This window comes from Micromys minutus (assembly GCF_963924665.1).
Source record: "Micromys minutus genome assembly, chromosome: 10".
Lineage (NCBI taxonomy): Eukaryota > Metazoa > Chordata > Mammalia > Rodentia > Muridae > Micromys > Micromys minutus.
The window spans coordinates 34,458,763-34,476,060 of NC_137979.1; the positions used below are offsets into that span (position 1 = coordinate 34,458,763).

General features: G+C 43.0%; 2 protein-coding genes across 2 annotated transcripts; both read right to left on the bottom strand.

Moving 5' to 3' along the window:
• Positions 1-635: 635 nt before the first annotated feature.
• LOC308425377 (uncharacterized protein C17orf78 homolog) lies at positions 636-16,515 on the bottom strand (the record flags this gene model as incomplete). Its single annotated transcript, XM_080922651.1, has 7 exons — positions 636-713; positions 3,450-3,566; positions 4,425-4,543; positions 6,613-6,768; positions 14,207-14,455; positions 15,087-15,173; positions 16,458-16,515. 7 exons carry the CDS (start codon positions 16,513-16,515, stop codon positions 636-638), a joined length of 864 nt encoding a protein of 287 aa, XP_080778777.1.
• Positions 9,438-9,767, bottom strand: LOC308425378 (large ribosomal subunit protein eL34-like; the record flags this gene model as incomplete). Its single annotated transcript, XM_080922652.1, has 1 exon — positions 9,438-9,767. One exon carries the CDS (start codon positions 9,765-9,767, stop codon positions 9,438-9,440), a length of 330 nt encoding a protein of 109 aa, XP_080778778.1.
• Positions 16,516-17,298: the final 783 nt, after the last annotated feature.

The following is a 17,298-nucleotide window of genomic DNA, read 5'->3' on the forward strand; positions in this document are numbered from 1 at the left end:
AAAAGTAAAATATCAAATCTACTTTAGGAATTCTGAACCTTCAGATTTCATTTGAAGCTATATTTCTGCTGTTCTGTTCTGAAACCCTTTAGGAATGATTTATGAAGAAGGGCCTTGGGATGCCTAAGGCTGGGTTCCCTTTACCAGGTTGTTGATGACAATGTGAAGTGACAAAGGCTAAATCACAAGTCATAAGTCGTGGGAGAGCAGGTCCCCCTTGTGAAAGGTAGATGACCGCCAGTGAGCATAAGGAGAGCTAAGTGGAGCTGGGATGTGTGCCACACTGTCAGCTCCAGGCCTTTGGAGGCTGTGTTCATCTTTTATCCAAGAAAGCAGTGAGGTCCATTCGTAACACTCGGAGGCAAGGACTTTATCTTCATTTGCTGAGATGGGAAGGTAACCCATTTATGAGTGTGGAGAGTAAATCTCGGAAGCATATGGCTGTGTCGGCTGCAGTGGCGTGAAGGTAGCTCTGCTCAACCCATGCTTGTCCTTTGCTGGCCGGCACACCATCTGATGATAACGTCCCCGTGAAGATGAGTGTGAGAGCGTCAAGCGTCATCCGTATGGAATTGCAGTGAGGAGACAGTGGTGCAGAAGACAGCACTTGCATCCAAAGTCAGGTGAAGCAGATCTCAGAAGTATGTCTGGTAGATTACAGTGATGACTGTTGTTTGTTCTGAGGCTGAAGAGTTAGGAACATCGTGTCCAACCTAGAGGAGGGAGGCACACATGAATAAAGGCGTGAATGGCCTGAATCAGTAAGGGATGGCTGAGAAGAAAACCCCCCTGCACAAATCAAGTACTCTCTTTGCTGCCAACAGTTGTTCTGAGACTATGTGAACACTGCTCATGAGCCAAGAGCCTGTAAATCACTAGCTGGGTGCTCATCTTCGCCCCGTCCTGACCACGTTTCCTCGAATGGAAAAGGCCCGGCACATCTAGCTACTTTGGATCCCAACCACATAGAAGTTCTACTTCACTTTTTGAATCCAACCCAAAAGATCTCATTATGTTTTAAAGAGGTACGGATTGAGACAGAGATCTGGGGTCTGAGTCAATGTTTATGTTTGAGGCAGGATCTCTTGTATATCAAGCTACCTCACTATGTAGAGGAGAATGCCTCAAACTCTTGGTCCTCCTGCCTCCATCCTGCTGAGAATATGGGTGTGTGCTACCACACCTCTGGGGACTGGTTGAAGTTTTGAGTGAATCTTACTCCTCTTTCTGGCCTCCATAGGCACCAGGAATAAACATGGTGTATATCATACATACATCAGGCAAAACACCCATGCTCATAAGATTAGAAAATTCTCACCTAGCCCCAGGGGGACAATGAGTTCACGTTTGAATACCGAGACAAGAAAAAGCCTGTTGCTAGGCTGAGGAATGGGGTGTTGTGCTGTGTTTGTCACTGTTCTGTGCAGTTGGTACAACTTGAAAAGAATAGCAGCACCTGTGCCATGCTGGTCTATGCAGGTGTGTGTTTGTGTGTGTGTGTGTATGTATGTGTGTGTATGTATGTGTGCATGTGTATCTGTGTGTAAGTGTGTGTGTATATGTGTGTAAGCATGTGTGTATGTTTGTGCGTGTGTATCTGTGTGTGTGAGTGTGTGTGTGTGTGTGTGCATGTGTATCTGTGTGCGTGTGCATGTCTATCTGTATGTGATACTGGGGATCAAAACACCTTTACCACAACATCTTTGAAAACAATTCTCAGTGCTATAATTCTACAAAAATGGACAACTTGTTTAGTTTAGTGTGGGGGAGTGGCTTCTGTTTGATGCCTGGTTTTGTTTCTTTGTTTTTGAGATAGTCTTACTGTGATGCCCAGACTGAGGCTTTGTGCTAGGTCCAGTGGAAGCCTTGTCTTTTTACCTTAGTGAGAGTCTGCATGTTTCTTAGGGAAACATCCTATTTATCACTTTCTACTATTCCAAAGCTAAGTCTACACCTAGCTTGGGAGTCTGCATTTAAAGCAGCTCAGTGAGTCAACCTGTGGTGTCAGGTCGAACAACAAAAGGCACGGTTTATAATCCTGTAGGAAACCCAGGTAAGGAAAACTAAAGTGGCTTTGCCAAGTCACTGAACAGAGTTGCAGTGCAGTGGATCATAAACATCTCAGGATATGAGACTTACCCAGTTTGAACATGTGTTTTAATGCTAAAGATCTTACAATTAGGGGAAACCTTCCTAAGGAAATGTAAAACTTAACAGGGTGATGGTGGTGCATGCCTTTAATGTCAGCACTCAGGAGGCAAAGGCAGGTGGATCTCTTGAGTTTGAGGCCAGCCTGGTCTGTGAGTTCCAGGACAGCAAGGGCTACACAGAGAAAATCTGTCTTGAAAAGAACCAAACAAAACCAACCAACCAACCAAACAAACAAACAAACAAAAAAACAAACAAAAAAGAAATGTAAAACTCACATTGGGTGCAAACCTTGTTCAGGGTCCTGAGACCTAAAGTATTATTAGTTCCACCATAAGCCCACCTCTGCTTACAGAACTTGTTTTTAAATTTTATTTTTATGTGTAGTTGGCTGCTTGTTTGTGTGTACATCATATTTGTACCCAAGGAGGCTAGAAGAGGGCATTGTAACCCATGGACCTGGAGTTCCAAGGTAGTCCTGGGCTGCCCAATGTTGGGGCTAAGAACTGCTCTTCACTTCTGAGTCATCTCTTGATCCTTTTTAGGGAGCTTGTTAAAATGTTAAGACTAAGATGAGCTCCATAGCATAAGCCTGCTTCATGCTTCTTGGAAAGCTGAGGCGAGTGGATGATTTGAAACATAAAATAAAATAAAATAAGACCAGCCTGGGTAACATAGTGAGAACCCATCTGAATAATAGCAAGAATAATGAAGATTTCTGGACCCATTTTAGACACTAGACATTCTTATTCAGTTTATATCGTCCCAGAAATTAGCATGTTCTCTCTCTCCAGCTTCCCCCTTTCCTCCCTTTTCCACAATTCGCTGTCTTTGTCTCTCTTCTTCTTCTCCTCTTCCTCTTCCTCCTCTTCTTACTTCTCCACCTCTTCCTTTTCATCCTCTTTCTTCTTCTTCCTTTGTTTTTGTTTAAATGGTATCTCCTGTAGCCCAGGATAGCCTCAAACTCCCTATAAAGATAAAGCTAGAGCTGGCCTTGAACTATTGATTCTTTATCTACCTCCAAAGTGCTTTTTTTTTTTTTTTTTTTTTTTTTTTTTTTTTTTTTTTTTGCTACCCTGAATTCACTATGTATACCAGGCTGGCCTAAACTCATAGAGATCTGCCTGCCTCTGCCTCTGCCTCCTGAGTGTTAGGATTAAAGAAGTGTATGCCACCACATCTGGCCAGTATTTTATCAAAGAATAATTCATCACATCCGATTTATAACTGAAACACTTCCCCACATCCTACTACTTACAGGTAAACATTGTTTTGGCATAAACTATACAGAGAATACTTTCCTTCTCAGGCTGAGAGTCCATCTGGGACTCAGTTGTCCCAGGCTGCTGGTCTTCCTTCCTTTCCCTTCTCCATAACCACTGGCACTGGCACAGCCGTCTGGCTCGTAGGCAGTGACTCTGAAGAGAGCATGACAGGTTATCATGTCAGTGGCTGATACACATTTGATTATCTTCCAAATCTCATGTCAAGAAAATGGTACTTTATTTCTTACCCCTCTCCCCCTCCCCCCCCTCAGGTAACCTGGCTGACATCAAATTTGCAATATGGGCAAGGCTGGCCTAGAATTCCTGGTCTGTTCTCTGCCTCCCGAGTTCTAGGATTGTAGAAAAATCCTCATCTCTAAGGAAGATTCTAGAGAGTGGAGAGAAGGAGCTCACATTAAGAGAACACCTTAAGGCTGGAGAGATGGCTCAGTAGTTAAGAACATTGGCTGTTCTTCCCAAGGTCCTGAGTTCAGTTTCCAAGTAACTGCATGCTAACAGCTATCTGAAACTCCATCTCCAGGAATTCTAACACCTTTACACAGATACACATGCAGGCAAAGCACCAATGCATACAAAACAAAAATAAATATTAAAAGAGAGAGAGCACCCTCAAGCCGGGGTGGGGTGGCAGCATCTGGGTGCATGCCTTTGGGGAGATAGAGGCAGGTAGGTCTAACCAGCCTGGTCTACAGAGTGAGTTCCAGGATAGCTGAGGGCTACACAGAGAAACCCTGTGGGGGTTATGGAGGTAGCACCCCTTGTATGTGCCCAGTGCCTCTCATATGGGATGGAATCCAATTACCTTCCACGGCCACAGGCAAGGTAAACACCAGGAGCTCTATTTTACAGATAAGGCAACTAGCGAATGGAGAAGTCAAAGCCACGCAGCTAGTGTTTGCTTTCCATATGCTATGCTGCCTTTCCAACAGAAGGCTGCCTTCACTGATGAGGTCTGAGACCAGGTTCATCAGCACACATCAGCAAGCTTACCGGGCATGGGACTTCAAAGATGACAAACACTATAATGGCAGCCCCACTGAGCAGCAAAGTAGCAGCAATCAGAGCTTTCACTACAATACTCCATTTCTGCCTCCTCTTTATGGACATGTCTGGAAGGAAAGAGGGAAGGAAGAAAAGGAGAGAGAACATGTGCAAGGCTCACCTTGGCTTGAACTTCTCTTTGCTCATAGACTAATCAGAGACAACCTTACTCAGAGATGGAGACTGAATTTCTGCTTGGGGCTCATTCAGGTGGATGGCATCACAGGCTCTTCTCTCGCCTCTCTTATGAATAAGCCACCTTCCCTAAGATTTGGGATTTTCCATAGTCATGCATGGCTGATTTTTGCACTTTTCTTGGGAAGAAAAGACTTAGGTGCACAAGGAGTGCTTAACCCATTGTTCCTAGTCAGTCCTCTTGAAGATCCCAATATTAAAAAAAAAAAAAAAAATCGGTCTGGAGAGATGGCTCAGCGGTTAGGAGCACTGACTGCTCTTCCAGAGGTCCTGAGTTCAATTCCCAGCCACCACTTGGTGATTCACAACCATCTGTAATGAGATCTGATGCCCTCTTCTGGTGTGTCTGAAGACAGATACAGTGTACGCATACACTAAATAATATTTTTAAAAAAAGAATCACAGGGTTGGAGAGCTGGCTCAGTGGTCAGGAGCACAGACTTCTTTTTCAGAGGACCTGAGGTTGGTTCCCAGTGCCCACATGACAGCTGTCTGTAACTCCAGTCCCAGGGGATCTGGCACCCTCACACAGAGACACATATAGGCAAAATATCACTGTATATTAAAAAATATTTTTAAAAATTATGTCTTCCCCTCTTTAGTACTGAGAAAAGAAAAATAAATAAAAATGCATAAAAATTGCCCTTGTTTCAGTCCTGGTGACATAAACCTTTCATCCTAGCACTCAGGAGGCAGAGGCAGGCAGGTCTCTAAGTCCAAGGCTAGCCTGGTTTATTTAATAAGTGCCGGGGTAGCCAGGGATATATAGTGTGACCCTGTCCCAAAAAGAAGCAAAACTAAACATCACCTTACCTGTCTTGGTTTTTGGAAGGTGTAGGAGGAACAAAGATGAATTATTATTGCTTCTGAATCATAATTCAGATCCAGAGCAGAAGGCTCATATCAGTTCTGTTATTACTAATCTCATATTTACTGTTTTATTGGTATGAATCAGGGATGTAACCCAGACTTGAATCTTATAGAATTTGAGTCTTGGCCAATTTAGGAAGGTCTATTAAAAAAAAAAAAAAAAAAAAGAGTAAAGATGGGGCTGGAGAGATGGCTCAGTGGTTAAAACACTGACTGGTCTTCCAGAGGTCCTGAGTTCAAATCCCAGCAACCACATGGTGGCTCACAACCATCTGTAATGACATCTGATGCCCTCTTCTGATGTGTCTGAAGACAGTTACAGTGCACTCATATAAATAAATAATAAACAAACAAATGAATAAATATAGAGCAAAGATGAAAACATGTAGTTGGTTGGCATCAGCTCTGTTAATGATTGCTTAATATTGAAATATCTATATTGCAAGTGGCTGGTATGTACCAGTTGGATTTACTCTGTCTCCAAATCTGGCTACTGGTGAGTTCATCTTCATGAATTATCATTTTTAAAAGGATTTATTATTTTATTTGTATTTACGTGTGTGTGCCTATGTGAGTATGTATACCATGTGCATGAAAGTATTATAACATAGAGCAATTCTTAATGATTTATTTATTTATTATATATGAGTACACTGTATCTGTCTTCAGACACAGCAGAAGAGGGCATCAGATCCCATTACAGATGGTTGTGAGCCACCATGTGGTTGCTAGGATTTGAACTCAGGACCTCTGGAAGAGCAGTCAGTCCTCTTAACCAATGAGCCATCTCTCCAGCCCTCAAAACATTTTGAAACAGGGTTTCTCTGTGTAGCCCTGTATGTCCCACAACTCACTCTGTAGACCAAGCTGGCTTTGAACTCATCACCTGCCTCTGTCTTCTGAGTGCTGGGATTACAGGCATGCAACCCACCACCACCGTCTCTTGGCAAATCAATTTTAAAAAATTAAATAACTTTTCAACTTCCAGGAAATTCTCAGAAGACCTAGAGTAATATTGGAGCTAAAATGCCTTTTTCTTCCCATTCACGCTTTACCCGTACTCAGTGTGTACCTTGTGTTAAAGGGACGGGGAAAGCCCCAGTGCTTGTAGTTTCCTTTCCTTTACTTCTAGGCGTTGTGGAGGTGGTAGCGATGATCAGTGCCTCTGATGAAGCAGATCTGTCCTTCATCCGGTACACTGTGCACTGCGAGATCCCTGGTAAAAAGGCTTTAAAACAAAATGAGGCACCAGATGGGCAGCTGTAGGCCAGCACCATCCTACATTGGTTTCATCTGATAAAACCCTAGCTCTACTCACTTCAAACAGCACGTCTAACTGTGGACCCGTTGACCTCTGTTTATAGTTTATAGGTTTTAGGAGCAGGCACAGAATAATGCCAAGAATAAATGAGACCAGAGATACTAAAAAGAGATATGAATTAATCTTCTGGAGGGCTTTGACTAGGATGGAAGATATGGTTCATATCTTGCTCACCTATCATTCTTGCAGTCATAATAATAAAGGTGGAGGGTGTAACATTACTGAGAGTCTCCTTCATTAATAGAGGTGGTTCCAAAGTCCAGGCAAGAACGTGAAATGCATTTGCCTGAGTGGCTGCTGCAGGTCTGTTCAGCAGAGCCCCATCAACTGCTCGAGAAAGCAGTGAGGAAAGCGGGAGGAGCTGAAGCTGGACAGGCACCCAGCTTCCTGTTCCCCTCACTCTCACCCGTTTAATATTAAAAAACAGTGTCTTCTTGTGTGCCAGGCACTGCCTCCATATTTTATATCACTTGCGTTTATAGTAGCAAGAGAACCAATAGGTCAGGGCAGAAGCAGAGACAACTGTGACTATTGAACATTTTATGGCTGGGTGTAGTGCATATGCATATGGACCTGAAGAGGTCGTGGTAGGAAGATAACCTGAGTTCAAGGCCAGCATGGACTACATAGTGAGTACCAAGCCAGTCACAGATCATGATTACTTTCAAAATACAAAACACAAAGTCATTGTTTATTGGGATAAGTGCTACTTGAAAAAATTAAAACAGGGGCTGGGCATAATGGCACACACCTTTTGATCCCAGCCAGCTTGGTTTACATAGTGAGTTCCAGGACAACTAGAGCCACACAGAGAGATGCTGTCTTCAAAACACCAAAACAAAAAAGCAAACAACCATACACTAGAACAAGAAGCTAGTTGTGATAACTCATACCTGTAATCCCAGCACTGGTGAGGCTGAGGCAGGATTATCAGTAGTCCAAGACTATCCTGAGCTAACTCATGATTTCCTAGCCAGTCTGACCTACATTGTGTGAGACTCTTGTCTTAAACATCAAATTTAGGGATGGGAGAGATGGCTTGGTGGTTAAAAGCACTTTCTGCTAATGCAGAGGACCTGAGTTTGGTTCCCAGCACCACATCAGGTCACTCAAAACTGCCTATAACTTCAGCCCCAACCTTCTCCCAGCTTCCCCTGACATCCATATATTTGTACATGTGATGCACATACATACATACAAACACACACACACACCTACATACATGTAGGCAGACACACATAAAGTGAAAATAGATCTTTAAAAACCAAAACCAACTACAACAACAAAACCCCAAGCTCTGCAAGATGAAGTAGTCTGAGTAATATTCATAAACAGTAGTTGGGCAACCTGCTGCATAGGCCAAGCCTCTCTGAGGTTAGAACTGATTCAAGACTTGAGGAAAGTAGTTTAGGCAGAGGGAGGGGACAGTGGAAATAAAGTCCCCAAGGCAGAGTGTGTCTGACATGTGACAGTTGTAGGGAATCGGTAGCACAGCCAACAACTAGCGCAGAGGAGAAGGGAGGAGGTGGGTGGAGAGGAAACAGGGTTCCAGGCTTCGCTGCCAAGTTAAGGCTTTGGACATAAAGTTCTGTTGCAAAGTTTTGATCTAAAGAGTACCTTTTTGTGAGGAGGAGAATTTTGTTATTATTATTGAGACAGGTCCCACTCTGTCACCCAGACAGGCCTTCAACTCACATCATCCTCCTGCTTCAACCCATTAGGCACTAGGATTACAGGTGTGAGCCACCATGCCCAGAGAAGCTTCATTTCAATTGACCACTCACTGGACTACTGTGTTAGACATGGACCATCGCGGGATAAGGGACAAGGGTAGAGAGAGGCATTACCTGGTGGTGGCGGCAGATTTTGGAGACAGCAGATGGGAGGATTCATACTAGGGATAGAAGTGAGGAAGAGCAGGTACATTCTGGCCATGGTCTGCAATGAACCGGACCTGTTTATAGAGTGGACCTAACCAAATTCAGACCCGAATCTAGTTCAGATCCTCTCCAAATCCTCACTCCTTCTTATTTAAGACAGGTTGTGACCATAGCGTTCGGACTAGCATTGAATTCCCTGTGAACCCAAAACTGGCCTAAAAATCGAAGTGAGAAAGTGAGACCCTTACCTTGGGTTCCCAACTACTGAGGTTATAGGGATGTGACCAAACCGAGTCTTCTATTCCATTTTAAATTTCACTATTTTCTGGGGGTGGTGCATACCAAGGTGTCTATGTGGAGATCAGAGGACAGCTTTGTGAAGGGGGTTCTCTCCTTTTACCTTTATGCAATCCCTATTATTAGAACTCAGGTTGTCTGGTTTGCATCATTGGGCAGCAAACGCCTTTACCTCCAAGTCATCCGGTGGGCCCTTATTCCATTTCACATGGTTTCTTGTCATTGCTTGCCTTTAGCATTTCCCCCCTTTGAGACACGTTTCTCTTTGTAGCCCTGGCTATCCTAGAACTTGCTCTTTAAACCAGGCTGTTCTTTTTTTTTTTTTTTTTTTTGTAGATCAAGTCTTGATTTTTATTACTTAAAAAAGCTGCATATTTATTTTGCTTTCTGACTCTGTGCTTATGCCTTTAACACTTTCACAACAATTTTCTGCTCCTCAATAAGGAAAGCTTGCTTGATCCTGTCACGGACACACTTGGCACACATGGAACCTCCATAGGCCCTGCTGACGTGCTTCTTTGTCTTAGACAATCTCATAAAGACTTTGGGTCTCACAGCACGAACCCCTCGCAGTCTGCCCGGGCACATGCCACATGTGGATTTAGGTGCTTTCCCAACCTTCTTGGTGGAAAGGTAAACAATCCTATTGCCAGGGGTTCGAGACAGCCTTGTTTTGTTAGAGGCTGTATTGTAGGAAGGCCTACGACGGTATGTCAGACACTGGACCATCTTGAGTGCCTCTAAGCACCATCCCCTGAAGAGCACCAGGCTGTTCTAGAACTCAAAGATCTCTCTGCCTCTGCCTCTGCCTCTGCCTCTGCCTCTGCCTCTGCCTCCCAAGTGCTGGGATCAAAGACGTGTGCCACCACGGCCCCACTGCAGTCTGTTCTCTTAAGTAGCAACGTGTATGTTTGAAGATAAACAAGACTCACTTTGGGCAAGTTACCTGATTTCTGAGTTTAGGTTTCCCTGTTTGTTATATGACTGTAGTAAAAAAGAATCGTTGCATCTCTTTCTCAGGAGTGTTGTGAAAATCAGAAACAAAGATGAGAAAGCAAGTAGGGAAATGGTTTGCAGGCTGGTAAACTGGGTCTGAAAGATGAGGGAAAGCCTAGGGATTGTCTAAACAAAAGAGCTCTCTGCATGTAGCCAGAGGGATAACAACACTCCACCAAATTGGTCTCATTTGGCGGCGTAGTATTATTACTGAATTAATGTCCATCCACGTTGGCAGTTTGTGTCTTTCAGATCTTATTTATGACGTAACTGAGCATCAAGGTAGAACATGTTTGAAAATATAGTTTATTTCCCATGGGCAGTTGTGGCAAACACCTTTAATCCTACCACTTGTGGGGCAGAGGCAGGTGGATCTCTGAGTCTGAGGCTAGCCTGGTCCATAGAGTGAGTTCTAGGACATCCAGGGCTACACAGAGAACAACCTTGTCTCTACAAAAACTGAGAAAGTCACACAAGAAGAAAATATTTGCACATTCGGCACTTGGAGGCAGACAAGTGAATCTTTGAATTTGAGGCCAGCTTGGTCGACAAAGTGAGTTCCAGGCTGGCCGAGGCTACACAGTGAGACCATTTCAACAAAGTGGAAATATTTCTCAAATGGATAAAGCAAGCATGTGTGGTGGTGCACACTTGTGATCTCAGCAATTAGAAGGTGGAGGCTGGCGAAACAGGAGTTCAGACTTAATGCTCAGCCATATAGTGAGTTGGGATACATGAGAGCCAGTTTCAAAAAGACAAAACAAAATCAGACAGGGTGTTTGATGTATCCTAGTAAAAACAGGCCTCCTAGCACTTGAGAGATAGAGGCAGGCAGATCTCTGAGTTCAAGGCCAGTTTGGTCTACAGAGTAAATTCCAGGACAGCCAGGCCTATACAGAGAAACCTTGTCTTGGACACACACTCCCCCAACACTGCAAAAAAAAAAAAAAAAGAAAGAAAGAAAGAAAGAAAAGAAAAGAAACCCAGATAGATCTCTATGAAATCTGAAACCTGATGGGTAACTGGAAAGCTTCTAAATATAAAATCTGAACAGTAGGAACAGGAAATAGGAACTATACTGGAAGTGCTTGGCTCAGTTCCTTTTATGTTACTGTGAGAAGACACTGACATAAACCAACTTAGCTTAGAAGGGTTCACTCTATCAACAGGGCTATAGCCTCAGCTTCTGTCTTAGGTTTCTTCTCAGCATTTTATGTTCGGTCCATGTGTTGCAGTGACCATCTGTGTTGTTCAAAGTTTTCATCCTTACAATTCCAAATTTTTACTTTACTTTGAGTATATTTTCATTGATGTCATCTGAATGTACTTTAAACATCTTCCTCTGCAGACTGACGTCATCCAGTGTGGCAACTTCAGAGTACATCTCTTTTGTATCCTTCTAAGTCTGACCATTCATTTACCTAGTTTTTATTTCTAACCTATTTGAGATCTATCACATCTTGGTGATTTAATGTGATTTAAATTCAGAATAGGCCTCTTTAGACTTAGAGAAACAGTTTGATTTAAAAGTTCATTTATAGGATGGTTGTTTGGGATTTGTCACTATGGTTTCATAGAAGTGAATGTTGAACAGTGATTAGGACCAAACTAACCTACATACATCCATGTAGTCTGTTTACACACCTCAAATAGTGTATGGTACTGGCTCAGATTCTGGATCTTCCTTGAGTGAGCATCCGGGAGAAGGAGGAAGACTCTTCCTCCTGGAAGGAGCTCAAACACCCCTAGGCAAATGTTTTCAATAGGGCAGGCTGGTCTTTGGCATCTTTCCTCTCATTTAAACCCTAGTTTTCCTGGTTCAGAATGTCTAACAGCTAATGTCCTTAATTACCTCAGGTCCCACATTACATAGAATGATATGGTATCACTCAGAGAAGTGCAGTCTGGAAAATGACTTAAGGCCAGTACTGTGATCAGGTAGAGCAGGATATCAGGGTAAGAGGGGAAAAGGTCCAAATGAATTGACACTGAGTTTTGAATCTTAGGAGCCCTCGAATCTGTCATTATCAGTGGTAGAGTTTAATTAATTAGTTAATTGGTCTTTTTTTTTTGAAACAGGATTTTGTATGGCTGAAGCTGGCTTCAAACTTGGTATGTTGTGTGATGGGATTACAGGTGTGTTCCACCATGCCTGGCTTTTAGTGACAGATTGCTTTTGTTTGTTTGTTTTGTTTTTTTAAGGATAATAAAGTGAATGAAACACTCGTGTAAGGATAAACAATTTACAGCTCTTGGGCCATATCCTGAGAAAATGGCTGCCCGGTTATTTCTCAATCTCTAGTCTAGGTTTCAAAAGTTTATTTCTCCATCATTCTGCTTGTGTTCCTTCCTACCCCTCACCCCTCACCCCTCATCCTCCCCTCTGGCCCCGGGTTCTCTAAGTGCTGTCACTTTCCCAACAGTACAGCAGAAGAGTCTAGGGGAGAACTTTCTATGCTAATACACTGGTCTGAAACTCCTTGACAGAATGTGTAAAAGAAGAGGACAGCAGAAGTTGAGACAGAGAATGGCTGTGTTGGGGAACACACAGTTTCTCAAGGTGTAAGTAGGAGTGTGAAGCAGGGCCACCCCTGTGGGCTGAAGGAGCCAATCACACTGTGGCTCTGCTTCTTGGGATTCACTTTCTCAATAAATAGCAGATGCATAAGAGGAATGTGTTAGCAAGAGAATAGAAAGAACCAAAATTCCCATCGCTGGTGAAGAGGGGATAAACTGCAATGTAGTAGAACACCATTCAGAGGAATGAGGCAGGGCTGCTGACATAATGCTCTCAGAAACAACTTGCGCTTAGCATGTTCAAGGCCTTGGACTCAAGAGCTGCAACCCAACTACACATGAGTCACATTAGTGGATATGGACATGGGACAAATCCATGCATGTGGGAAAAGCAGGTGCAGAACAGGATGCACCATGTGGCTCTGCCTGTGCTATTCACACACGCATAGGAGCTGTGGTGGTTGGTGTCTCATGCCTGGCATTCCAGCACTTTGGAAGTAGAGGGAGGAGTATTAGGAGGTCAAGGCTAGCCCTGGTACATAGCAAGTTAGAGGACATCCTGGACTATATGAGACTTTGTCTCCAAAAACGGGCGTGGGGGGAGAAAGTGTATACACACCTATATGTGCTGTCTTTGGAAGAAAATACAGTAAAGTAGTTTCTTCTATCCCAAAGGAGAGGACTAGAGGGCTGAAAGACAGGAGTAGGAGGGGGAATTGCTTTTTATTATAAATATGTTCTGTTTGTAACTTTTACTGTGTGTACTAAAAATAAACAAAATTTACAAAATACATGTTTTTAAAATTTTTTTGTTGATAGCTCTAGCTGTCCTGAAACTCACTAGGTACACATGGCTTGCCCCAGATTCACAGAGATCTGCCTGCCTCTGTCTCCCGAATGCTGGAATTCAAGGCATGTACCCCTTACCTGGCCCACAAACTATTGTTAAAAGAAGACCCACCCACCAGCATGGTGGCATTTACTTTTAATCCTACCATTCAAAAGGCAGAAGCAAATGGATTGCTGTAAATTTGAGGCTAGCCTGGTCTACATTAGCAGTACTAGGCTAGCCAGGGATATATAGTAAGATCCTCTATCAAAAAACTTAGATCTTATGGATATCACAGCTGTAAATTTGAGGCTAGCCTGGTCTATATTAGCAGTTCTAGGCCAGCCAGGGATATTTAGTAAGAACTTTTATAACAAAAAAAAATTAGACCTTATGAATATCACAGGAGACTAGAGCTTAAAGTGGTGCCTGGAGCCAATGAGTTGGATTTTGGATAAAGGCACTTGCCACCAAGCCTGGAGACCTAAGCTTGGTCTGATTCCCAAAGTGTCCTCAGCTGTCCTCTAACCACCATACATGTCCATGCCCACACATGTGTGTTTGAGTGCATGCATACACATGAGCGCACACACACACACACACACACACTATAAATAATAGATAAACATGTAATTATAATTTCAAATTCTCGTTAAAGGAATTAGAAAACTGGTTCTCAGAGAGGACATCATTTTTTTTCCCCTCAAGGGGAGAACAGTACATTTCATTGTGGCTTTGGCTGCTGCTGAATAAACACTGACCACCAAGGATGTCAGCTGAATGTCAGTGCCAACCTACCTCTATCGGCTCTCTGATCTCACTTTACCTGTTAGAAGAGCTCCATTCTGAAACTGGGATGTGGGCTTGAGGTGACAGCTTGGGGAAGCAGTGCTGTTTCTAGGAAGATCAGTAATGGCTGGCAGATTCTTCAGAATGTACTTGACCTTTGGCCTTCTCTCTGAATATACAAGGTGGACTGTCACTCTCCTCCCAGAGCCAAGGCACTGCAGGGTTGCTATAGTCTGATTTTGGATGAACGGGGTCCCTTTGTTATCTGTGTGAATTTCTGGAGGAACTAAACAGAAAAAGAAAGTTGGTTTTTAATCTACACAGTGCCCAGATAACCCACTCGGCAGCTGCACTTTGACCTCCTTTGGCCTGCCTCCTCCTCTGCCTGTGTTTATGGTACTAACTGTGTAAGTCCTGCTTTTCTTCCTGCAAGGAGTCCCATGGAGATGGGTGGCTATGGTGAGTTTAGCACAGAGAAATGCAGAGAGGGCTGAGTGCATTTCTTTTTGTTTCTTCATCTCTATCTGATTTATATAGGCATGCATTAGGTTAATATGGAAAATCATTTCCAGACATCCTCCTGAGGAGATAAGTATCTTTAAAATAGCATAGTTGGGAGCACTGGAAAGATGGCTCAGCAGTTAAGAGCACTGACTGCTCTTCCAGAGGACTTGAGTTCGATTCCCAGCAACCACATGGTGGCTTATAACCATCTATCCTAGGATCTAATGCCCTCTTCTGTCATGCAGGTGTATACACTACAGACAGAGCACTCATTTACCTAAAATAAATACATCGTTTTTTAAAAAGCACATTTGAGATCTGGAGTAAGAAGTACAGATAAGGCATCTTTTAAAGGTTAAAAAGAAAACCCTGGGATGGCAGAGTGGTTTTCCAGAAAGATCTCCATTCCCTACCTCTTATTACCAAATCCTCGTTGCTCCTCACATCCTCTGGGAAGAAGCTGGGCAGCTGATCCACTTGGCAGCTGCTCTGTCTGAGGTCTAGGAAGGAAACATGGGTCAGGATTTACTGGGTCCTTTCTCTTTATAGACAGTGACCATAGTTATTTGTGCTTTTGTTGTACATGACTCACAAGGTGTGGGAGTTTTCTTTCTGTTTGTTGTTGTTAGTGTTTTCTTTTTCTGAGATAGGGTCTCACTATTCTAGCACTGGCTGGCCTGGAACTAGCTATTCGGACTAGGTTAGTCTTAAATTCAGAGAGCTATCTGCCTTTGTCTTCCCAGTGCTGACATTAAAAGCATCCTCTAGAGGAATGGCTCAGTGGTTAAGGGCACTGACTGGTCTTGCAAAGAACTAGAGTTTGATTCCCAGCTCCCACATGCTGGTTCACAACTATTCTTAACTCCATTTCCAGGGGATCTGGTGCTCTTTCCCGCCCTCCAAAGGCACCAGGTACATATTTGGTACACAGACCTACATGCAGGCTAAACATTCACATATAAAATAAAATGAATAAATTTAACAAAAAATTCTTTTAAGAAACATTCTCTATCACTTTCAGCTTTAACTGCTAAAACAAAAACAAAAACAAAAAAACCCGACAATTATTTCACTCTATAGCGCACACTAGCTCTGTTCTGATTGCAATCCTCCTGCCTCCATCTCTAAGTGCTGGAATTAAGTGAATGTTCTTAATTTGCATACATGTGCCATCGCTACACCTTCCATTATTTTGCCTTAACCTCTAGCTATCTAATTCTAGAAAAGAAATATTTAGGAAACTCTGGAAAAAAATTCATATTTTAAATGAACATTTACTACCAGGACTGGGGCACCTGCCTAGCACCCTGAAGCTGTCTTTGAAACCTCTGCACAGAACAATCAAATCCTCAAGTCAGTCAAGGATGACCAGAGTAGCCAACAGTCCTGTTCTACCCCTGTATCACTGCTCCCCGGCGATCCCCCATTAACATCTCCATTTAAACTATTTGAGTGTGCCACCTTAAAAATGAAGGTGACATCTTATGAGGGGTCATGAATTTGAGAGCTCTAGGTGAGGCTAATTGCAAAACTGTGATATCATCTTACAATGAAAGCTGTCTGAGCATGCTTTTATGGTTATCCATGTAAGCAAGGAAAAAAGAAGGCATTACATTCCCTGAAAATGTCTCATGGAACACATAGATGTCTCCCTGGGCTTACTGACAGGAGGAATGGGATAACTTCAGCAAAGTACAACTTGTCTCTATCTGATGGAAGAGACTCCAAATGCTTTCTAGGCTTCCTTTTGGATGTCCCAGCAAATCAGGTAGATATGTACTTACCTTTCTTGTTGGAATCATAGGATGCAATCATTAGGCTGAAAACTAAGATGGTATCCATGCCAACCTAAGCTCACGAGCACTTACTGTTAGTCTGCCATAGCCCCTTACAGCCTTGCCTCTTGTTGCTCTTACTGTCCTGGAACCAAGTTTCACTCTCACTATCTGGTTCTACCCTATTTTACCTTGTTTCCTGAAGACACAGGAATACAGCTGATTGGAGAAAGAACCAAACCTGCTTATTAATGATTGACTTTGGAACCTGCCCTGACTTCACCTATGATGCCAACAATGAGAACTGTCATTATCTAGAGGTTTCCCTAACAGAAAGGGCATCAACACCTAAAGATATGCTTTATATATACTTGCAGCTAGACACGTACTCACAGGTGTTCTCTCTGATGGAGGCACAGAGGTATATACACTATCACTAAGAAATGAAGAGATGCCTATTAAGGTGTACAAGTTTTAGGAGTGAGAAAAATAGCAGAACAGAATGAATCAGTTCCTTATGCCAAGGAGAACACTAGACTCGGTACAAATGAGTTCTGGTTCAAGTCTATTTTGTCACCACGGGGAAATGACTTGGCTGCTTAGGATCTCAGTTTTTCCCTTGTAGAAACTGAGGCTCAACCAAAAGATGTCTCAGATTCATTTACAGTTATGACCTTAAGTTTACATGAGCATAGGCATACAAATGGAATAGTGCATATTTACGCACTCATGACTAAATGGAATGGGTATAGATAAAACAAATTCCTTATGACTGTTGAGTCAAGAGGTTATGAGAAAGCTAGATTGGGTGCATGAGGGATACTGTCTGCAGTTGGCAGTAGCTGCTGCT